The sequence below is a fragment of the Gadus macrocephalus genome, chromosome 12 (genome assembly GCF_031168955.1).
Source record: "Gadus macrocephalus chromosome 12, ASM3116895v1".
Classification (NCBI taxonomy): domain Eukaryota; kingdom Metazoa; phylum Chordata; class Actinopteri; order Gadiformes; family Gadidae; genus Gadus; species Gadus macrocephalus.
In genome coordinates this window covers 14,143,006-14,168,244 of record NC_082393.1, presented here as the reverse complement: position 1 = coordinate 14,168,244, position 25,239 = coordinate 14,143,006, and the positions used below count along the sequence as shown (strand labels likewise).

The following is a 25,239-nucleotide window of genomic DNA, read 5'->3' as shown; positions in this document are numbered from 1 at the left end:
CAACAGATACTCTAGGGACTATAGCATATTACCGCGTTGTCTGATTACAGTTTAATAAATCTTTCACAATTTACCAGCTCTCGTTTTGAAGAATAATCACTGCGCCATTCGTTTCAATGGGAATCGCGACGGTCTACACTTTCAACATAAAGTGTACATAATTATAATTCGAAATTCTTGTTTATTTGAATGGGAAAATTTTTCCAAATGTTAAAAATCGACCCTCGGGAGCGAATAATCGAATATTCTGACCCATCCCTACTCGCTGGTAGTGTGTTGTTGCTTATAGTAAGTTTGTCCCTCTGTCCCTTCCTGCAGACATGGTGCAGCTTGAGCAGTATGAATTCACGCCCTCCATGTCTCTGGATCTGGATGCTAGTATGGAGGTAAGTCACGCCCTCCAATTCTCTGGATCTGGATGCTAGTATGGAGGTCAGCAGCTGCTGACCTGATCATGTGAAGCTACTTCTTCTTCCTGTTCAGGCACAGCAGTGGGTTGCAGCAAAGGAAGCACAGCCCTTTCATTTATGGTCTATAGCAGGAGTGCCCAACCAGTCGATCGCGGTCTACCAGTAGACCGCCGACAGATCCCAAGTCGACCGCGAGGGGTGAAGAAAATAAATAAATAAAAGTATTTGCGCGGCACACGTACGTGCGGTAGCGCATGCGCTGTCAACAGTAGTTGAAAGCCGTCAACACTAGTTACTCACTCCAAAAACGTTGACATGGCTGAGGGGAAACGAGCTAAGACCTACCATTTTCACCCTGAGTGGGAGGAAGATTATTATTATTGTTGAGAAGGTGCCGTGCCCTCCCCCCCCCCCCCCTTGAAGGTAGGTTTGCAATGTTGACACTAGACTGGTAGATCTCGGGAGGTTGGCTACTTGAAAAGTAGATCTTGGGTCAAAAAAGGTTGGGCACCCCTGGTCTATAGCAATGGTTTAAGATGAGATACGCAGCAAGAAGATGACACAAACAGTGCAGATCGCAGACAAGGATAAAGAAATATGGGTAACGCTTCATATTAAGGTCCTTGTATTAAGCCTTAGATAATGTGTAATAAGACCTTATTATATGCTTATTAACATTAATTTGTGTTAATAAGACTATCAATAAGTGTTAATAATAACATAATAAACATGTTTATTGTGAGATTATAAGACTTTTCTAAGCACTTATAAGAAACTTGTTAAAGGTGCCATGGCATGAAAATCTCACTTTGAGGTTTTCTAACATAAATATGAGTTCCCCTAGCCTGCCTATGGTCCCCCAGTGGCTAAAACTTGCGTTTGGTGTAAAACGAGCACTAGGTGTTGCTCGCCTTTGAAAAAACGGAGGCTCAAACGCGCTGATTTGGAATGTGGTTTCATATGTCGTCACATAGCATCTAAGCTCCTCCCCTTACTCTGCCTGGCCCGCCCAGAGAATTTGGCCCGCCAATGAGACACAACCGTGCGAGCGCCACATGTGTGTGTGTGTGAATGCACACACTGTAACGCAAGTGTTTCTTGTCGGTTGTTTGACGTCTCTTGTATTTCCACAAAGAGACTGTAGTGGGGGTTACCTCAGCCATGGTTGAGAAGGAATTGGGGGAAAGGAACTTTGGCTTTGTCTCCCTGAAGTACATGAACTGTGACATGCCGCCGGTTGCCGCGAGGCACCACCGCCGCGAAGCACCCCCGCCCGGCAGCGGGCAGCCGGCATCAGGCAGCGCGTGGTTCAGTCTACTTCAGATTGATGTGAAAGTGGAAGAACCAGAGACGTCGGAGAACCCGATGAAGTCGTTTGTGATTCATAATATCGTCTGGAGGCGCACACAGCTTTTGGCCATGATAATATGTATTATATGATATAGATATCTATGTATTATATGATATTATTTAGATATCTATATCTAAATAATATCAGGACTGTAACGGAAGTGTTGTACACTTGCTTGTTATTTGGATAACCGTTCAGCTTTTGGTGTTATGGCGCATAACACGTCGGACTCTCGTCTCTGGTATTTCTACAACGAGACTTGTAGTGGGGGTTATCTCAGCCATGGTTGAGAATGAATTGGGGTAACGGAACTTTGACTCCCTCAAGAACATGAACCACGACATGGAGGAGAAAGGGATTGTTGGCCGCGAATGTCTCCCGCTTCCCGCTGCCGAGGAACCACCGCCTCGGCGCTGCAGGAGGCGGAGGTGCCTAAGCGCTGCCCGGCAACAATCCCTTTCTCCTCCATGTCGCGGTTCAGTCTACTTCAGATTGATGGGGACGTGGAAGAACCAGGAACGTCGGAGAACCCAACGCGGTCGTTTGAGATTCATAATATCGGCTCACACAGCTTTTGGCCATGCTAATATATATATGATATAGACATCTATGTATATGATATTATTTAGATATAGAGCTCCAGGACTCCCTTGTGTTCTAGGATATTTACAGAACACGGCTAAAGGCTGTGTGCGCCTCGCCATTGCGATACATCCACTGTAAACAGAGCGCATGGTACCCTGGCTGCAAGCTGCTCAGGGCCACACCCCCACCCTCCTCCTTGACCCGCCTCGCTCCTCCTCATTTGCATTATAGCTACAGACACCAAAACAGCGCATTTGGGGCAAGCTCAATGTGCAACTGGCTCGGAGTGGCTGTAACTCTGCACCACGGCTGAATTTCGGGAACGTCTTTGAATACTGTGTTAGTGGCCCACTAATACCTATATTAAAGCATCCATAAAATAGCATGTCATGGCACCTTTAACTATTTATCGATTGCTTAATAACATGGTCTTATGAGTTTCTTATAGTTGTTAATAAACACGTTACAAACCCATTTATTGAGTCTTACTAACTTACCTATTATGTCATTGTTAAACCTTTACTAAGCATTTTTTATGCTTATTAAGGTTAATCCTTTATTAAACTGAAAATTATGCGTTTTGCAGGTACGGGATCTAAAGCGGGAACCATGCTTATTAGGGTTGATAAGTCCTTTATTAAACTGCTAATTATGCATTTTGCAGGTACGGGATCTAAAGAGGAACCATGCTTATTAAGGTTAATAAGTCCTTTATTAAACTGAACTAAACTAAAGCGGGAACAATGTTTATTAATGTTAATACATCCTTTAATATACACTTATTAGCAGTTAATGAGTAACCTACTATATGTTATCAAGGTTGATAAAAGGTCAAATAAAAAATAGATACTAAATACAATGTTATGCCGGTGAAGCACAAAAACACACTTTAAAACAGCTCTTTTGAAGAAAATAAAATAAATAATTTTAAAAACTTCAAAATGTATTCTTGAACATCAACATTTAAAAAAAGGGACTAGACGATCCGAGTCCAGCTTTTCCATGGCCTCAGGGGATGATAATTATTCTGGCTGGTCTTTCTTGTTATAAAGAAACACAAAGAACATTGACCACAATAGATAGTTAGCAGATAGGTTACAATAAGCATTAAGCCGTTTAGACATGGATCATGACACAACTGTACGAATTAGATACGTTTTCTCGCTTAGTTTCATATGATAGCATAAGCTAAACGTTAGCTCAAATGTAGCACGCCAAAGCCTCTGAAAGAAAGAAATGTAAGCCAAAAAAGTTTGCTAGCAAACAGCTAGGTAGCTAGAACCAGCTACCGTTACTATAGCGTAACATTCAGAGAGTCATCCTCCAGTTCAGACCTATTCCTATCTATCCGTGTTTTCTGTGCTTGTTCCTGTCTTTTGTCTGTCGTGCTCGTGCTGACGATTCCGACAGGTTCTCCAAACGTTCGTCAAACACTTCATCATCCACTTGCATAAACAGAACTTCCGGTTTAAAATTACCTTCAAAATGAAAGCCTTTAAAAGATATATTATATGAGGCACAAAATAAATCACACTCGCTCAATATCTGCAGACTTGTTAACCTGAAAAAGAATTGATCCCGCTTTAGATCCCGTACCTGCAAAATGCATAATTAGCAGTTTAATAAAGGATTTTCTTTTTTATTAACAACTATAAGAAACTCATAAGACTATTATTAAGAAATCAAACAATAGTTAACATGTTTCTTAAGTGCTTATAAAATTCTTATAATCTCACAATAAACATGTTTATTATGTTATTATTAACCCTTATAGATAGTCTTATTAACACCAATTAATTGTAATAAGCATTTAATAAGTGTATTATTACCTCGTCCCTTATTTGGAAACTAAAAGATGTGTTCCGTAATGAACTGATACGGGACTAGGGTTGCCAACTTTCAGAAATTAAAATAAGGGACGCCCACCACGGGCCCGACTCCTGTGGGGCGGGGCGCCCGCAGCAGTGGTATGTTTTATTTTGTGCTGGTGTTTTTAGTAAAGGGTTGATCAAGAAAGGAATTAGTCATACTTAAATCTTGAAATGCTTTATTACCACATAACATTCTCTTATAAAGTGCAGTCAATTAAATCTTGAATGAAATCTCTGTGTGGCGTGTGCAACCATGAACTTTTAAAATATAAACTAAATAAACGGAGAACTTCATGTTACTTTTTAAGTGCATAACTATAGGGACTCTCTTTGAAAAATTTTACAAAAAAAACCAGTACAAATAAACAACAAAAACACTTATAAACTTATGTAAAAAAAGAAAGTGCAAAACATTACTCCTTCCCTCAACATTACTCCTCCCCTCAAAACTGTTACTTCTTTTGCAGGTGTACTTCTTGTTACTCCTTGCAGCACTGAGTAACTCTTTGTCTTTCAAAGCGCTGTTGTAAAACTCTGAACAGGACTGCTCAAAGTTGAGAGCGATCAGGAGCTCACTTCTCATGAGCTCTGTGGAGCACCTGTTCCTGCAGTCACTCCATTTGTTGGCCATTCTGGAGAAGATCCTTTCCACACATCCAGTGGATGCTGGGATGCTCAGGATGTGTCTGGTGATAGACAGCATGTTTGGCAGGTCAGCTACTCGAAAGAGAGCCACCCACCTGGCAGCCACACCTTTGGACTTCCATTCATCTTCAGCATCTTCTTTGAGCCTCTTCAGAATGGGTTTTGCTGTGGAGCATTCATCATAAAGTTCATCCATGTTGACTTTATGGATGAGGTTGAGCTTGGTGGTCACCCTCTCAATGTCAGTAAAGGTCATGGTGCCATGGTGCAGAGAGAGAGGTTGCAGTGAGAACAACCAGTAGTCTTCAGAAAAGTTGAACCATTTCTCAACATATGAGAGTGCTGTGTTGAGGAATGCAGTAAAATCTGCCCTTGCCATGTCAGCATCAAGTGGATGGAGACCCTGCAGCTTCAATTTAGTTAAGTAGCCATAGAACTGTTAATCTCGTCTCTGTGTGAGCTTTTGCTTGAAGTTTTCCATGATGGAATATAACTCAACACAGGTGGTTTCATCACTCTCCAGCTTCTTTACAACTTCCTCAAAGAGAGAGAGGATATTATTGCAGAGAAGAAGGTTGCATGCTGTCTGATGTCAGACAGCCTACCGTGCGCCACTGAAAACACTCGCCGACATATTTTACAACTTGCCTTGTAAACATCTCCACTGACGCTGTCCAGCCAAGGATGTGCGTCTTCCCACTCACGTCCGTACTTCTGCAAGCGTTTACGCTTTTGAGGACGTGGTGGAGTATCGGGTGTAGCGGACATTTTTAAAAGGCGCAGGTTTTGTGAGCAGCGCCGGTGTGTGGTGTCTGTCGCTAGGCAACCGTGACCACCACACGCATGCGCAGACACACAGATGACCGGAGCGGGTCTTGCGTAGATCCCGCCGCGACAATTTTGCTGACCGTAGTATTCCCTGTGTTTTGTTTTGATCATTATTGTTAGATTTAGTATTTGTGTGTGTGACAGACATGTGTATTGGACATTTATGGAAATACGGAACAAATTGCGTCCCGTATTGGTTCAATACGGGACGCAACATTTAATTGCCAAATAAGGGACGATTCCGTATTTTACGGGACGGTTGGCAACCCTATACGGGACGCACTTTGTCCCGTATTTCGGGTCGTGGAAGAATGAGAGCGATTCTTCTCTTCCGTCACTCACTGTGCTGTGGCTAGAATTGTCAACCGTCCCGTAAAAAACGGAATCGGCTGTCATAAGTACCGACCAATGGCAGCAGATTTGTGTGGTTGCTAGGATACATTCTTCACAGTGGTTGGCTCTGCTGCTGCCTGAAGCGGTCTCGCCCAGCTTCATTAAACTAAAAACACCAACAAGAATGGCTCCCCATGCTGCAGCTACCTCGTCCTCGAGTGAAGACGACGACTTTCTACCTCCTCCTCCCGGCACGCCAAATCGAAAAAAAAGAAAAAGAAAAGCAAAATACAGAAATGAGTGGGAAAGTGACTTTAAATGGATAGACAGTGTTCGAGAAGATGAGTTGAAGGCGAACTGTACTGTATGCAAACGTAAATTTTTGGTCAGCCACGGTGGTATAGTAGATTTTATTTGGACATGGACATGACAATGTCATTGGACGAACCAGATGCATTGTTTACAGTGTATTAGCATAAATGCTAGTTTACAACACCTGGAGGTGTTGTAAACTAGCACAGGAGGCTTTTTGAAAACAACAAAAGAAACTAAACAAGACAGAAACAAGATCAAATACTGATAAAATACTGATAGTGATAATTAAAAAGAGTAAAAATGCAGTATACAGTAGAGTACAGAGCAGCAATATAATGAGTCGAATATATATATAGGCTACGTAGAGAACAAAGGCAGCATGATCAAACAATAACCAGTTGTAAATTATTTGTGTGAGCACTGTTGATTTGATTTGAGCCGTTGTTTAAGTTCTAAGTGTAAAAGTGGTCTGACAGACGTAAAACAACATGCTTCTGGTGAAGCACACAAGAAGAACGAGACCTAGAGAAGTCAGGGAGCTCTGACACAGTTCCTTGTCCGACAAGCAACTCCAGAGGCTAACATGGTATGTCAAATAACTAAGCATGTTTATTGTATGTTAATAGTAGCCTAGACGAGTGGATACTAGTGTGAGAACAGTCAGCATCTGCATGAGCAGAAGAAGACTCACTACTGTATTGCTTTGTAATATGGAAATGGTCTGAAATGAGGTCAAGTAGAAGTATAGGCTATATGATTTGAACATTTGACATTTAAGGCTTAATAAAGGGGATAGCAACATTTTAGCTCTGCACAGATCCAAGTAATGTATACTTTACATTTCAGACTATTTTCCAAATCATACCTTTATTCACACTTTGTGTTGTCAATTCTTGCTGCTAAATGTTCAATATAATTATCAACACTGATATACTGCTATTTTCTTTTTTAATAAGACCAACTGAATCATATTGTGTAATGCAAGTAGATATCATATAATTAATAATATAAAAAAATATTGCATACTGTCTGTTTACAACTTTTACACACCTCAAACAGCTCATGCATGTATAACAGTGGTTCTCAACCACTTTGACACGCTGTGACAATCAACCCCATCACGGGGTAGCTTGTCACAGTGTATGGTTGTCCCTATAGTTAATCTATAACCAACCCCTCGAAATGTGTCACTTTTTAGTTTTTTAAGCTAGAGTAGAGACATAAAATACATTTTAAATTGACTATAAATACAATCTCTAATATCCAAGGCCATTTATATTAGTTTTAAACCATTTAATATAAACCATGATTAACTTAACATGTGTCAACCAACCCCCAAAAAAGTAACTTAACGTGTGATAACCAACCCCCAAAAAGTGACCTATACCAAGAATGTAGCATACTTTTGCTGGCTACACAGGTGTTGTCATGGCTTTGGAGGCACAGCAAGTTTTTTTGTTTACAGTTTGTGATATTTCTTTTGCACTAAGTGCTAGCTTACATTTCATGTTTATGTCCCAATTTGTGATATTTTTTGTACTGTTTTTGTTGACAGTTAATTTAAGTGCTTACAGTTTGTGTTCAATTTTGCGCTAGGTGTTTTTATACTTTTGTTAGGCCTAAGAGGCCAAATGTTTGCACTACTGTTCCATTAAGAAACGCAATACTACTGTTCCATTAACCCATTCAGGCCTGAGAAGGGATTCTACAGCTAAAGCACTAAAATAAGGGTTACAAAAATGCGTTCCAGTCCTTAATGAGATAAGAAAATGTTATTTTGCACAAAATAAATTCTTCAGTGTTAATCTGTTTCTTGTGTAGTCTGTATAAACTGCAAATACAAAACTGAAGTTAAGGTATGTGTCTTAAGTAAATGCTTATTATAGATGTGGTTGAAGAAAACATTTTTTTTTACGTGATTATGGTATGAATTATTAAATGGATAGGACTTGCTACAATAAGTCTAGCACAGTAGTAACACAGTAGTAGTAGTAACACAATTGTAGCAAATGCATGCGTGTACTTATGCGCGCACGCTTCGTGCGCATGCATGTGTCCCTTATTTACATTTCTGATAGTTGGCAACCCTAGTTGAAAGTAACGCAAATGAGTAAAAAAGTATTTTTTTCAGGTAACGAGTACTTTTCACATTGCTTTTTCAAGTAAATATTTGATTTAGAATTCTACTCTTTACTCAATTACATTTTCCTTTGTGCCTTCATTAAAATGAGTATTTTGTTAAACACATTATCTTCGTTGACTGTAATATAAGCGTACACGTAAGCAACGCGCCCTCCCTAGGTTGCCTCATTGTTGTGATTCCATAGCTGAGGAGACTGGTCGATGCTGCGTTCACACCAAAATACACATTTGTCGCCCGTTCGCATTGTCGACCAAGTTTTGTCACGGGACAAATCATAATCTGTCGCTGTGCAAGTTTTGTCAGGCCAATAACCGAGCCGAGATAACCACAATTGCGTGTCTTTACCTGTTGTGGAAGAGGGAGAGACGTCGGAGAACCCGACGGTCTATTCATAATATTGCAATGACCACGGAAGAGGCAGTGAATGGAGTATTGATTAGGCAGTGATTTATAAGATACCTATTAAACCGTTGGAACACACAAGACCGGTAACCAAAGCAATGCCGGTAAACAAACCCCTCGAAGCCCAATCCCTACGAGAGCTCCCCGCGCTACGGCCATCTGGAGGCGCACTGAGCTTTTGGCCCTGATATTATATATGGAAGGGATAATCACCTCAAGGCAGGGCAATAAAGAGTTTGATATGCCCGGCTCGTGGACGGCTTACCTTCCACGAGCCGGGCATATCAAACTGTTTATTGCCCTGCCTTGAGGTGATTATCCTGTATATTCTACTTCTTGCTTGCCAACATAATAAAACAATTCAAATAATATAATAATTATGCTTTTTCTTATTCGTATTGCATGCTTATTAAATGTATACTCTGTTTGAGTTAATCTCCCTCAAAAAGTTGTCCCCTTTAATTACGATCGATCAAACATGTTTTGGACACCTCAAAGGGCATTATCCCGCTTATACAGTGGTCACTTGCCAAAGAAAATAAATTAAGATCATTCATTTATATTTGTATGCGTTTTACAATCCAAATATAAAGTTTTTCACATGCCATAATCAGTGTTGGGGTAGTTACTCAAAACATTTAATTAGTTACTTATTACTAATTACTTCTGTAAATTGTAATGACATTACTTTACTAGTTACTGCATTGGAAAAGTAACTTCACTACTTATTACTTTACTTTCCTGTTTCTTAATTTACTGTAGATACATGGACAAACATCATAGCCCTATCATCATTCAGTGTTTATTGTATAAATCTATACAAAATAGCATACAAAACCATATGAAAGAACAATATCCCTGTCTGCACAAAGAAATGCCTCACTGTAAAATCCACAAACAACAGGATAAAGTAGGCTATGGTGAGGTCAATCAGTAGCAACACACAAGTTTCAAAACACAGGCTTTGGGAAACATGAGAACAAAAATAAAGTGGTCAATGAAAAATACAAAAAGATCACTTCATCCCATACAATTAAAACAGAAATGCACTTAAGCGGCGGTGACACATGCTGTTACTTTATGTGGTCCAAAGGCTGAATGAACCTGATCTATTTCGCAAGCCATGACATCGTAAGTGTGTCTTCCTCTCACCCTCTTGCAGGCAAGAGCAGCCTTCTCAAGTTTTAAAGTAATGCTGTCTATCCAGTGCACCGTCATTCCTAAGTAACTTTTGTTGTTGGCGGACCAAATATACGCGGTGTTGGACACATGATCCAGGGAGGACTCGGAAATAATTTGTAGCTTCGATTCGATGTCGGTATAACACTTGTTCAGGTAATGGGAAAATGTTTTCCTGTCGGACGTAGGCTTGCGAGTCGCTCGTGTTTTATCTAGTATTTTTCTAATTTTGGGCGTTTCAATAGTCGACAGGGAAGCATGTCTTCTACAATGAACCCTGCAACCAGCCTGTCTTTCTGTGTAACCTACTTCTGCGCTCCAACACTTGAACACTCCTTCGCACAAGCAGCTACGTCACTCAAATCGATCGCTTTGGCAACGTGCCGAGGCGAGCAGGCGCTGCAGACAGCACGCATGCACGCACCACAACAGATCAGAACTTTACACGCAGGCAAACACGGCTTGGGTACCGCAGAAAAGAGCGTTACTATAGTCTAGTAAAGTAGTGTAGTTACCGATATTTTAAATGTAATGCGTTACTTTACTTCGTTACCCAAAAAAGTTATATCGTTACTGTAACGCGTTACTTTGTAACGCTTTGTAACGCTTTGTGACGCTTTGTAACGCTTTGTAACGCGTTACCCCCAACACTGGCCATAATTTAGTTTCCCTGGTAACGTATGCTCTTATGCAACGTAAACGTTGTTCACTCCTACAGGATACAATAAACAATCTTGTATCCTCCAGTAAAGAGGACAGACCTTAGCTACGACTTGGCAACGAGAGGTATTCTAGTCCGCTGAGCTTTAAGCCAGAGAGCTAACGTTATGGATTGTACATATTTATAATTCGAAATTCGTCCCAGCCTTTATACCACAGATACTCTAGGGTCTATAGCATATAACCGCGTTGTCTGATTACAGTTTAATTAATTTTTTTATAATTTACCAGCCCTCGATTTGAAGAATAATCAACACGTCCTTCGTTTCAATGAGAATCGCGACGGTCTATACTTCCAACATAAAGTGCACATATTTATAATTAGAAATTCGTCCCAGCCTTTACCACAGATGCTCTAGGGCGGGGTTCACTAACAGGCGGACCGCGGTCCGGGTCCGGACCCAGACGCCGTCCTATACGGACCCGGACCTATAGTCAATCAATTATTCAAATATTTTTACGGGGCGCTTCTATTTTGACCGGCGCAGCGTTTCTAGACATTACGGTACTGGTTTAGGAAATCAGGAATTGCATTCGAGTTAAGCCATCCCACGTGATGCTACTCAGCCAATCGAATCTGTGCATTCCCGGCACAGGCTGCCTGACTCACAGACAGTGAGCGATCATGCGATAGATGACAGAGAGAAGTGCGAGAATTACAGAGAAAGAAGTCAGATAAGAGTGAGTAATACAGCGGGAGAAGGCAGATAAGACAGCGGGAGAAGAGTGAGGAAGACAGCAGGAGAAGAGTGAGGAAGACAGCGGGAGAAGAGTGAGGAAGACAGCGGGAGAAGAGTGAGAAAGACAGCGGGAGAAGAGTGAGAAAGACAGCGGGAGAAGAGTGAGAAAGACAGCGGGAGAAGAGTGAGAAAGACAGCGGGAGAAGAGTGAGAAAGACAGCGGGAGAAGAGTGAGAAAGACAGCGGGAGAAGAGTGAGAAAGACAGCGGGAGAAGAGTGAGAAAGACAGCGGGAGAAGAGTGAGAAAGACAGCGGGAGAAGAGTGAGAAGTACAGCGGGAGAAGAGTGAGTAGTACAGCGGGAGAAGAGTGAGTAGTACAGCGGGAGAAGAGTCAGTAAGACAGCGGGAGAAGAGTGAGTAAGACAGCGGGAGAAGAGTGAGTAGTACAGCGGGAGAAGAGTGAGTAGTACAGCGGGAGAAGAGAGTAGTACAGCGGGAGAAGAGTCAGTAAGACAGCGGGAGAAGAGTCAGTAAGACAGCGGGAGAAGAGTCAGTAAGACAGCGGGAGAAGAGTGAGTAATACAGCGGGAGAAGAGTCAGTAATACAGCGGGAGAAGAGTCAGTAATACAGCGGGAGAAGAGTCAGTAATACAGCGGGAGAACAGTGAGAAAGACAGCGGGAGAACAGTGAGACAGAAAAGAGACAGACAGAGTGAGCCGGAGACAGAAAAATAACTACACGCGCTCTCTAAGAAGAGAAAAGTGGACCGCGAAAACAGCTTTCAACCCCTCATTCATGTTCATTCTTCCCACTGGCAACACAAAATCAGGTTGTCTCATATGCTCAGAGACAGTGGCACTCAAAAGTGCCAACGTGAAACGCGATATGAGACAAAGCACAACGGTTTTCAACAAACATACCCACTCAAGTCTGAACTGCGGTCACAGAAAATAAGCAGTCTCAGAACCCAATATGAACAATCCAACCGGATCCTAACCGATTCATTCACTGCCCAACAACGTGCTAACGAATGTTCCCTCAGAGCCTTTTGGGTCAACACAAAAAGCCATTTACTAATGGAGGGGTTGTCAAGGTATGCATGAGTGCAGTAGCTGAAACCTTACTTGAGGGGAAACAGAAAGAAGAGCTTTGTGACTAAATAAAGCAAATACCCTTGTCAGCATCATCAGCCACAAAGAAAAGTGAAATGTTAACCCAGGATGTGCTAGCCCAGCTGGATGAAGCCATTCATAAGGTGTGTATGCTTGGCTGTAGATGAGTCTACTGATGTGTCTGACAATGCTCAGCTGTTAATTTATGTAAGGTTCCTCAACCAAGAAAATGAAGAGTTCTGTGAAGATGTGTTAGGTGTAACTCCCCTTAAGACCAGTACAAAAGGAGAGGACATCTACCTTGCCATTAGGTATTTAAACTCCTGGCAGGACAAGCTAGAGCTCAGTTCTCTCACTGAACAACAGAAAGGGGGGGAGTTGGATTAAAGAGGGAAAGAAAGAGAAGCTAAAACTGTTCAATTGTTAAGATGTGTTGTTATGTTTTTGAAATTGGTTGAAACTGTTAAAACATTCACAAAGAAACAGGGGACACTCAAGCAGCTGCTATACTTTATTTTATCTTTCAAAAGGAAAGTATATATTTTATCTATATTTTAAGATTATTATTATATTTATTTTCACCATTTTGATTTTAAATGTAGCCCTTCTTTTCCTTGAAGAGATTAATTTCAGTTGAGTCAGTTGAACCTCCTTTAATAATACATATCTTCAGTATTATTGACTATAATTGTATAAAAGTGGCAATAAACATTGTCGAAATGTTATTGAATTGTTCTACCTGTATTGATCTGACAGTCAGTTGTTGATTACATGCAGACGTTGATACAACTACTAGGCTACTTCAATAGATATCACACTGAATGATGACGCAAGTTAGACATTATGATGTTCCGGACCTTTGCTTGAGGAAATTTTCTCTAACTGGACCTATTTGAATTTTTGTTGAATACCCCTGCTCTAGGGTCTATAGCATATAACCGCGTTGTCTGATTACAGTTTAATTCATTTTTCACAATTTACCAGCTCTCGTTTTGAAGAATAATCACCGCGCCATTCGTTTCAATGGGAATCGCGACGGTCTATAATTTCAACATAAAGTGTACATATTTATAATTTGAAATTCGTCCCAGCCTTTATACCACAGATGCTATATTGTCTATAGCATATAATCGCATTTTCCGATTACAGTTAGGTGCATTCACACAATTTACCAGCTCTCATTTTGAAGGCTGAAATACAAGCGGCGTATTGATCGTCAGCAGCAAGTAGAACCGACAAGTCAGCGGGCAACCTGCCGGGTTAATGCCTTCCTCCCAGCCAATCAGAATCAAGCATTCTTAAACGAAGTAGAACAGGGGTTTTCAAAGTGTGAGAGAGTGAGCCCCCCCTCAGAGAAAAAAATTCAGCTGAGCCCCCCCCCCAATTCTTTTTCTAAATACCTGTGTTTTGAAAGCTATTTTAATTATTTTACACATTTCAAACATCTCCGATCATAATTGTAAAACATTTGGAACATATTTGTGAAACATTTGAAACAAATTTTTTAACATATTTTTTAAAGATATTTCTGAAACATTGCAACATCTTTTTGCGTTTTTAAACAACACAATTTAACAACTTTATCTAAGCATGTTTTAGCTTAACCTTTTTTAAATACATTTGAACATCTTAATCTGTGTAAACTGCCAGTTTACAGATTAATTCAGGGTCCCCGACTCTGAATTTTCTGGGTCAAATCAGATCTGCCTTTTCAGTCCAGAGATTCGACTATTCGGCGGGGTTTGTTTAATGGTTTGAACGATGGTAAACGGTTGAAAAAGGAATGAGTTACGATGTCTAGAAGTAGGTGTATCAGAATGGGCTGACGTCTTCAATGAAAACAGCTGAAAACGAAGCGGTATGAAACTAAAACTGTGATTCTGAAGACATTTTAAATTATATCGAAATTCTGTTTAGATATTATTGAAGATACAAGTGTGTAGATTTGTTAAATGGTTTGCACGAAGATAAATGGTTGAAAATTGATTTAGTTATGTTACTTCTACAGTTGAAGTACGACTGATGATTTGAATCATCGTCTTTCAGGTTTTTTTTCGGGTTTATTTTTTTCTCACGTCGCGCCCCCCCTGAAGAACTCTGGCGCCCCCCACAGTTTGAAAACCACTGAAGTAGAATAAACAATTATATTATATACTATTATAGCTCCGGGAGTTGCAAACGGCAACAATCACTTTCTCCTCCATGCTGCGGTTCGTTTGGCCGGTTGAACGCTGATTGGCTGTTACGTTACGCACGTCACCCAGTGGCCACGCTGTTGAACGCTAATTGACTGTCATCACGCGAATGTCGCGGCAAAGTTTAAATATTTAAACTGGAGCGAAAGTGTCGCGCTACAAATCCAGGTGAACTAGCTCGCCCGTGCCGGGCAAAAGTGTCGTGCTGCAAGTCAAATCTTGTCGCAGGTTTTCTCTAGCGAATAATTAGACCGATTCGCGCCTCTACGTACGTCAATTTGTTTGAAATGACATGAAATTTATTTTATTGTATGTATTGTTGCATGTATGTTTAATGAACAATACACACAATGAAGAGAGTACATCTTTCTCTCATTAACTCACTCACACGTTATGTCTTTTTCACTTTTTCACTCCAAGCACTGCAATACAAAAATGTGAAATAACTTGTAATTTGAGTAACTTTGTAACAAATTACTTTTTTTACTCTTACTCAAGTAGGTTTTCCAATTGGAATATTTACTTTTACTCAAGTAGATTTCGAAGGAAGTAATTGTACTTTTGCTTGAGTATAGATTTTCAGTACTCTACCCACCACTGCCTATCAACAAAGGCTTATTACAAGGACCTTAATATAAAGCATTACCGAAATATGAATATTGAATATTATATGAATAATTAAATGTAATAGAATGCACCAAATATATCAGCACACAAAGGCTTAATATTACGGTTATTTTGACCTAAAAACAATACCACAATGGAGCTGAACTGATACTGTGGTAGGGCTTATTCTCTGTAGCTACAGGCTATTGAAAATGCTGATTTTCTGTCTCTGTCTAGAACAAGTTTCCTCAGACTCTCACTCCAACACGACGGAAACCTCTGGAAAGTGACTTTGAAACCATCAAGTTGATAAGCAATGGGGCTTATGGGTAAGGAATAGGGATAGGATTTCCTGAATATTCTACCTAGATATACCAGGATCACCAAAGAACAATGAAGTTTCATTACCACTTTGTGTGTGTTATTTTCAAAACCTGTGGCTATTTGTCACCTGCCTCCCTTGACCCCCTTGACATTGTTTAAAAAAACAAAATCCCTTGAACATGATTCCTGTCCGGTATGTCGCCCCTAGGGCCGTGTACCTGGTCCGGCACAAGGAGACCAGGCAGCGCTTTGCAATGAAGAAGATCAACCGGCAGAACCTGGTGCTGAGGAACCAGATCCAGCAGGCCTTTGTGGAGCGAGACATCCTGACCTTTGCCGAGAACCCCTTTGTGGTGTCCATGTTCTGCTCCTTTGAGACCAGGAGACACCTCTGTATGGTCATGGAGTATGTGGAAGGTACTGTGGACGACTGTGAGGCTCTAGTTTCATACCAGGGGTTGTGTTCGGGGCGTGGCGTTGACGTGTAGTAAGACTTAGGATGCACTCACACTAGGCAAAGTTGCACTGTACCCTACTCAAGTACATTTAGGGGGGGGGGGGGGGGACTTTTTAGGGGTCCAAGCCAACAGGTTGGAACCCTATTGTTTTTGTAAGGATTTGTTTTATTATTAGGGGTCCAAGCCAACAGGTTGGATCCCTATTGTTTTTGTAAGGATTTTTAGGGGTCCAAGCCAACAGGTTGGATCCCTATTGTTTTTGTAAGGATTTTTAGGGGTCCAAGCCAACAGGTTGGATCCCTATTGTTTTTGTAAGGATTTTTTAGGGGTCCAAGCCAACAGGTTGGATCCCTATTGTTTTTGTAAGGATTATTAGGGGTCCAAGCCAACAGGTTGGATCCCTATTGTTTTTGTAAGGATTATTATACTTCACGCCTTGAAAGTGGAACCACAGCCCAAACCGTAAATGGTGCACACGCGCCAATTACATGACTAGAACCAGGTCCGGCACCGCTACTCAGATAACAAAATCCAGACACGCCAGTCCCTAGGTGGCGCTATACCAAGGAATACGCGTTTGGGGCTATAACTCCCACACCGAAACTCCGACAGTAAAAAACGTTACACGCACATATTCACTGGAGTCTGCTGCATCAATATATCGGAATATTTCGCCATTAGGGGGCGCAATAAACGAGGAAATTGTATATCTTCTAATTGGCCAAAGGTATGTTCTTCAAACTATAAGGGAACCATCAAGGGGCAAACCCGAGTCTATATAAAAAATATGGCCAAGAATTATTAATGTGGGCGGGAGTTATTTGGCAAAGGAAAATTGTGTTTGGAAAATTTCGCCACAAGGGGGCGCAAAAAAACGAAGAAATAATATATCTCCTAACTGGCCAATGGAATGTTCTGAAAACGCGTTTTGGGCTATAACTCCCACAACAAACCTCCCACAGTCAAAACCTTTATATCCACAGATTCACTGGAGTCAGTTGCATCTTTTGGCATAGGCCAAGCCCATTTGTTTTGAACACATGCTTCGCGTTGTGCCGGCGAAATGCACATTTCTTGGGACCCCCCCTGCATAACTGCTTGCAGTTCTAGTTAGGGGTCCAAGCCAACAGGTTGGATCCCTATTGTTTTTGTAAGGATTATTATTAGGGGTCCAAGCCAACAGGTTGGATCCCTATTGTTTTTGTAAGGATTATTATTATTAGGGGTCCAAGCCAACAGGTTGGATCCCTATTGTTTTTGTAGTGTTTATTATTAGGGGTCCAAGCCAACAGGTTGGATCCCTATTGTTTTTGTAAGGATTCTTTTTATGAAGTGGTACCACAGCCCAAACCGTAAATGGTGCACACACGCCAATTGCATGACTAGATCCAGGTCCGTGAACACTACGCAGACGACAAAATCCAGACATGCCGGCCACTAGGTGGCGCTATACCAAGGAATACGCGTTTGGGGCTATAACTCCCACACCGAACCTCCACACACACACATGTCGGTGCTAACCTTAATGTCGTTCGATAAAAATTTCGGAAAATTTCGCCATTAGGGGGCGCAATAAACAAGGAAATTGTATATCTTCTACAAAATTTCGCCGCGAAAACGCTACACTGACTTCTCGCTACTCCTACCACAGTCAAATCCTTTGTATCCACAGGTTCAGGGTAGCGTTTTGAACACATGCTTCGCGTTGTGCCGGCGAAATGCACATTTCTTGTCGCGTTGTGCCGGCGAAATGCACACTTCTTGGACCCCTGCATAACTGCTTGCAGTTCTAGTTATACTTCCGTGGTTAGAAGTGGTACTACAGCCCAAACCGTAAATGGTGCACACAAGCCAATTACATGACTAGATCCAGGTCCGTGTAGACTACGCAGACGACAAAAACGTTTGGGGCTATAACTCCCACACCGAACCTCCCACAGTCAAAAGAGTTAGACACACAGATGCACTGGAGTCTGCCGCATCTTTTGGCATAGGCCACGCCCATTTGCGTCAATTTCTTTCCAATTGACACAAAACTTTGCACACGACATCTTCAGACGCACACGCAAAGAAATCCTCTGACACTTTTTTGATCCGACCTTCGACGACGAAACGGTAGCGTTTTGAATATTGGTTTATTAGCTAAATTAGACGTGGAAAATCCAAAATCCCCAAAAATCCATAATTACACACATGTCGGGGCTACCCTTATTGGCGTTCACAAAAAAATGCGGAAAATTTCGCCATAAGGGGCCGCGATAAACGAGGAAATTTTATATCTTCTACAAAATTTCGCCATCAGGGGCCGCCATAAACGAGGCAATTGTTCATCTCCTAACTGGCCAAAGGAATGTTCTGAAAACGTGTTTGGGGATACGTCTCCCACACCGAACCTCCCACAGTCAACACCTTCGTATCCACAGGTTCACGGTAGCGTTTTGAACACATGCTTCGCGTTGTGCCGGCGAAATGCACATTTCTTGGACCCCTGCATAACTGCTTGCAGTTCTAGTTTTTATTTGGACCCATTCTACAGCCCTATCTCACTGGCGTTTACACAAGCAGGCGTTTACACTCCCCGAGGTAAATTGTCTGCTTGTGCTACTCGGCTCCGCGGTTCCAGGGGGGGTACTTGGGTAGAGGTGTTGCTGCGCTGTCTCCAGAGAGACAACGCAGCGATATGATCATGAGCAGTTCTAACTGGAGAGAAAGTGAAATCCGCAAACTGCTGATCATGTGAGAGAAGCAGTCGTATTAAACAAAGACGTTGAAAGATGGTGTGATCTACGAGGGAGACGCAGAGGAACTGTCCTTACGAGGCTGTTGTCTGGATAAAAAATAAGTGAAAAATAAAGAATATGTTGGCGTTTTTGCACTTGTAAATAGTAAATTGTGTTTGTAGCCTACACTCAGACGTGAACTTATTCTTGCATGCGGGTGTCTTCAATCATAAAACAATAAAAACATTTGGGAGTATGCAAATTATTTTAAAGAGGTCTAGACTCCGTGCGTAGCTCCGCCTTCTCCAGTGAACAAAGAAAGCCTGCGCCTTGAAGAATGGGGGATTTTTGATCAAACACTCAACTTTGTTATTGCACCAACGTGAACCTACTCGTGAACCGCTTGCCGCCATGTTTATTGTTTAATGGGGTAAAAGGGTCGCATGAACTATATGTCATCCACCTCAGATTGCATATCCATGCGCGTGTCGGCTCATTAGCCTCTGTACCGTGGCCTGAGCACATCTCTCTGAAGTGTACTCAGGCCACGGAATTGAACTGTACTTGACTACGGATGGCGATCTAGACTTTAGGAGGTAAACGTACTTGGGCACGGTACAGATGGCCTAGTGTGAGTGTGCCCTTACAGTCGTTTGATTCTAATGTTACATGCAAATGTCCCCTCAGGAACGTAATGGCCAATTAGATATGGGCAATTCTTTTCTATTATGTCTTTTAGACAATTTTATCTAACGTAACTGAGAGTTAACTTTATTGGTTGGAAGCCATACACTTTTTGTCCGGATGTGAAACCCCGCAGCCTCACAATGTCCACTGTAAGAGAGAATGAAAACATGGTTCATGATTTTTGTCTGCCTGCTTGTTTGTAGGTGGGGACTGTGCTAACCTTCTGAAGAACATGGGTCCTCTACCCGTGGAAATGACCCGCATGTACTTTGCCGAGACGGTGTTGGCCTTGGAGTACCTCCACAACTATGGCATCGTACACCGGGACCTCAAACCCGACAAGTGAGTGTGTCCCTGCTTCAGAGGCTTTCCCTCCACACGCAGTATTAGTCAGTACTCCTGCAGTGGCGATGGAAACACTTCACTTAACCCGGTTGGGATATTCAGGTGTTACAACAGCAAAAATGTTGACGTTACTCAGTGCTACTGTGCTTGCTCTAGAGCCAATAATAGAATAATACTGCTGCTATTAGTCCCTATAGAGTTAGATATTTTCCTCTTGTGTTTTTTGACCTTGGTGCCTCCCACCTTCTTGTTCTCCACCTTTTTAATCTAAATCCTTATCCCCTCCTCTACCTCTCCCTCCAGTCTGTTAATCACGTCCATGGGCCACATCAAGCTGACAGACTTTGGCCTGTCTAAGATCGGCCTGATGAACCTGACCACCAACCTGTATGAGGGACACATGGAGAAGGACACCAGGGAGTTCATAGACAAACAGGTGGGTCCCTTGGTCCTTGTCTCTCGGGAGTCTTTGAGGGTCTGAGGGATGTATGATCGGTTTGTGAAACCCTTTGAGACTCAATATTCTAATAAAGATTTAATCTGTTAAACTCAAAGTCACGTGACATCCAGACATGGGCGTCAGTTTGGTTTGAAATTTGCTGGGGACAATGAGGATGCACTCTTTTTTTCTATCTTTAGTGCCGGTAATGAAAGGTTCTGAAAGACGGCATACCCATGTAGCTAATTACTAAGGAATAAAATGTATACAAAATCATCTGCCTGCCATGTTTTTTGAAGAAAAAGTTTCTTAAAAGCATCGGACATATGACTCACTATGTTCTGCTCCATGTATCCAATGTCGACAACGTGAGATGACATGGCTAAGCTAACAACATAAACAAGAGGAGCTAGGAAAGGAAATTAACTGCGTGTCTAAGTTCAGAAGGGTCAAACGTGTGGCTACACAGCACTACAAAAGTCGTCAAGATTGAAAAAGAAAAAAATATTTGTTGCACAGCTGAATGCTGTATCACATCATGAGCTGACTGTTCTCAATTCACAACACGCATTCCATCAAAACTAGCCTACATCAGGCATTCTGACCAAAACTCATGCACTCCCCCCCCACAATTATTCCAGAATTCAAGCAAAGCAAGAATGACCAAAAGTCACTTTGTGTCAACAACAGACTGACTCCACCAACTATCAATTGCAAGTTAAAACAGCCGACCACTTGAGTGCAAAAAAACACAAAAGACCTCGCCACAGTACCAGCAAATCTTAAGCAATAAATATTGTGTCTTACCTTTATTTATGTGTCAGTGGTCTGCAGATGCATCCCGTGGTGTAGCCTACCACATCCATTTAGTTCAACAGGTTATCGTTCTGATACTGTCCATGGTACTAGTGTGACCTTTGTAATAGTACTTCTGCTGCTATTTGAATTAACCTCAGGAGGACAGGTCGGATGGAGCACTGGACTGGCTTTATTTCTTAGATCTGCAACATGAGACAGTAAACACGAACAGTGTGCAATTAATGGAAAAGCCTTGCAGTCTGTTCTCGCTCGCACCACAGCGTAACAGCATTTTACTTCTAACAGTGATCGTATAGTGATAACATTTGGTTTGAAAAACATACTTGTAAACAAAATATAAAAACATAAAAGATCCTAATGGTCTGTAATAGTGAGTAACAGTCAATAAATAAATGCTATTATTTGTTGACAACATTCAGAATTAGCTCAACTTACATAACATTAGTCTAACATCAAAACAGACTCAGTTTTGCAATCACAAGTCCAAAACACATTGAAAAATCCAGTGTAAAAGAGCACTCACATATTAATTACACATAACAACATTGCATGTAAAATCGTACAAATAAACATACCTGCAACATGGGACAGTAAACACGAACAGTGTGCAATTAATGGAAAAGCCTTGCAGTCTGTTCTCGCTCGCACTACAAAAGAGGAGCTTGGCATTAGCATATACAGGTCACGTACACCTCGTGCTGAGAGTAGCTAGCTAAAACTTTCCTCGCACATGTTGGCAGCTAGCCCAAAGACAATTCACACACTACGGCAACAATTCGTCACAAAGCAACATAACTACTGGTTTTACAAATGCCTCCTTCGTCAAGCATGTTATACAACAAATGCTGATAGTTTACACATCATATGAACCGTAGTTTTCATTTATAACTGACTTTATGTCCGAGCGAACAGAACAGCAACTTACCCATAGCGTAACAGCATTTTACTTCTGAGCGCGAAACAAAATGCCCAGCATTAAGTGTGAAACAAACTTCCGCTGTGGACTTTCAAAATAAAATACACAAAAAAACATTTTGTTGCAGTCCCAAGTTTGACAGGAATTTAACATTAAACCCAAGTTATTATTTACACTGTTACATACACCCCCTTTAAATTCTGTTAAATTTCAGACAAATGAACAAATAGCAGTGTTTTCATCAACATCTTCTGTGGGAGTCAAGTGAGACATGCCTGGCACAGGTAAATGAGCAACACTGGCAGGGACTGAGTCAGGCGAGTGAGCCGCACTGACAAGGACTGAGTCAGGGGAATGAGCTACAATGACGGACACTGGATCAGGGGAATGAGCTACACTGACGGACACTGGGTCAGGGAAGTGCATTAGCCAGTCCAAAGTCCGGTTGTAGCCATCTGCATCGTTCATCTCCACAGAGTCTCGACCACTTGCACATGCCACATCCTGGTTATCTGAGTCCACAAGAGAGGCAGGAGTTTCATCCACAGCAAGAAAGTAAACTGGGAGAAGAAGATTCCGGTGCACAACTCTCTCTCTGCCGGTAATGGCATCTCTTATTCTGTACACGTTGACCCCAGACCTCACAGACACAACATCATAAGGTGTAGAGTCCCACTTGTCAGCAAGCTTCCTTTTTCCTCTTTCACCACGGTTGGCCAACAACACTCGATCACCCATAGCTAGTGGAGAGCCCTTTACTTTGCGGTAGTACAGCCTGGCATGACGTGCTTGCTCGTCAAGGGTGTGTTTCTGAGTAATCCGCGAGGCTTCGCTCAAGTCCTGCTTTAACCGTAAGACAAACTCATTATGGCTGATCACTTTGTCATCTCGAAGCACATGCTGGAACATGATGTCGATAGGGGGACGTGGAACCCGTCCATGAGGTAAAATGGGGCAAAGTCGGTCGTCTCATGTATTGTACAGTTGTAACAAAAGGTTAGAGTCCGCAGCACCTGAGGCCACCTGGCTTTTGCAGTTGGGGGAAGGGTTCTTAACATATTCCCCAGCGTCCTGTTGAAGCATTCTGTGACACCATTACCCATTGGGTGGTAAGGTGTGGTGTGTGACTTCTTCACCCCTGCCATCTCCAAAAGTTCCTTCAGGAGCCTGCTCTTGAAGTTGGCCCCCTGATCCGAATGGTTTCTCTTGGGAAAGCCATACACGCAGAAGAAATCATCCCACAATCGACGGGCAACATGTTTTGCAGTTTGACTCTGACAGGGGAAGGCGTGCGCCATTTTGGAGAAGTGGTCAGTTATGACCAAGACATCAACTGTTTTTTTGTCACTCAGTTCAGCTGTCCAAAAGTCGATGCAGTCAGATGTGTGAATGGATTCAAGGGGTGCACGGGCTGCAGGTTCAATGGTTTTGCCAACAATACATCTTTCACATCGTTGTACATGGTTTATGATGTCTGTTTCCATGCCAGCCCAGAAAAACCTTTCTCTGGCGAGGGAGAGGGTTCGTGCACGGCCCTGATGGCCAGCATTGTCATGGAGGCCAAGGAGAATGATGTTTAAGGCCATCTGGTACAATGAACTGGGACAGCTTTTTGTTCAGTCGGTTGTCTTTTCTCACCCTGTACAGAATCCCATTTTGTACTTTGAGCTTTTTCCAGTGTCTGAGGAGCTTACTGACGCAGGCAGGTTCAGCTGCAGCCTCGCGTCTGGTAGCTTTCCTTTTTCGCTGCACATATAACAGGACTCTACTTATCGTTTGGTCTTGCCCTTGAATGCTCAAAAACTGGCTCTGAGGAATAACAGTGGAAGGGTCTTCATCAGGCAACTGTGGCAATGGTAGGTTACCACTGAGATTTCCACAACCACGATGAGCTGACACCTCGTCCGAGCTGATGGAACTTCCCTCAGTCTGAGGATCATGGACATCACTGAGGTCTGTTGACTTTGACCTTGCACCTTGAACAACCTGACAGTTGTTTGTCAGTCGAAAAGCATCCTGCACTGTACCTCTGACAACTCCATTGACTTCATCCAATAATGCGATATAGGGCTCTTTCAGCAAGCGGTAACCAACACATGACTGAACGAATGGCTCACGGCTCAAAGCGTCTGCAACAGTGTTCTTAACTACTGGAACGTACTTAAGATCAAAGTTGAACGCTGCCAGCTTGGCCACCCACCTTTGCTCACACGCATCCAAGCGTCGTTTTGTAAGAATGTAGGACAGGGGATTGTTATCCGTCCAGGCGGTGAAGTGTTTAGCCTTTAGCCAATGACTGAATTTGTCACATACGGCCCATTTCAGTGCCAGAAATTCCAGCCTGTGTGCAGGGTAGTTCATTTGAGAATGGGTCAACGTCTTGCTGGCGAAGGCGACAGGCCTTGCAATTGTTTCACCAGGTGCCACTTGTGACAAGACGGCTCCAATGCCATCAAAAGAAGCATCGACAGCAAGGATGAAAGGCTGGTCGAAGTTAGGATGAGCCAAGGTGACACGATGAGTAAGTTCACTTTTCAGTGTTTGAAAATGATTTCTGACATGCATCAGTCCAGTCACTTGGTGTTATAGCTGGTGGGGCAGAGGACTGTTTCTTGAACCTCCCTCTTTTCTTGGCCTGGGATTGAACTTGCCGTCCAGAAATGAGCCTGAAGAGAGGTTTGGCTTTTCGGAGCAGTCAGAAATGAAATGCTGGTAATAAAAGACCATGCCAAGGAAAGATCTGATCTTTTTGCAGGAGGGCATGACACCATCATTCTCCATTATTCTTTATGGGGATCCGCAATTTAAATACAAGGATAGATCGTAATAATATAATCAGCACAAATCTATATCTATATATATATATAGTGATATATATCAAATTGTGTGAGTGTTTAAATATGGTCGCTAGTGTTTACATGTGGTCGATAGTGTTTAAATATGGTCGATAGTGTTTAAATGTGGTCGATAGTGTTTAAATGTGGGCGATAGGGTTTAAATGTGGTCGATAGTGTTTAAATGTGGGCGATAGGGTTTAAATGTGGTCGATAGTGTTTGAATGTGGTCGATAGCGTGTAAATATGGTTGATAGTGTTTAAATATGGTCGATAGTGTTTGAATGTGGTCAATAGTGTTTAAATGTGGTCGATAGTGT

General features: G+C 42.1%; 1 protein-coding gene and 1 long non-coding RNA gene across 11 annotated transcripts in view; one reads left to right on the top strand and one right to left on the bottom strand.

Moving 5' to 3' along the window:
• LOC132468955 (microtubule-associated serine/threonine-protein kinase 3-like) overlaps window positions 1-25,239 on the top strand; it is a 197,963-nt gene that overhangs the window by 114,530 nt on the left and 58,194 nt on the right. For all 10 annotated transcript variants that reach the window (XM_060066804.1, XM_060066806.1, XM_060066802.1 and 7 more), the window contains 5 exons: window positions 319-386; window positions 15,615-15,706; window positions 15,910-16,118; window positions 19,770-19,908; window positions 20,215-20,347. In XM_060066804.1, coding sequence (XP_059922787.1) covers window positions 319-386; window positions 15,615-15,706; window positions 15,910-16,118; window positions 19,770-19,908; window positions 20,215-20,347 — 641 coding nt within the window. The remainder of the gene's footprint in view (window positions 1-318; window positions 387-15,614; window positions 15,707-15,909; window positions 16,119-19,769; window positions 19,909-20,214; window positions 20,348-25,239) is intronic.
• The window catches only part of LOC132469090 (uncharacterized), a 167,464-nt gene that overhangs the window by 101,021 nt on the left and 41,204 nt on the right, over window positions 1-25,239 (bottom strand). The window lies entirely within an intron of this gene.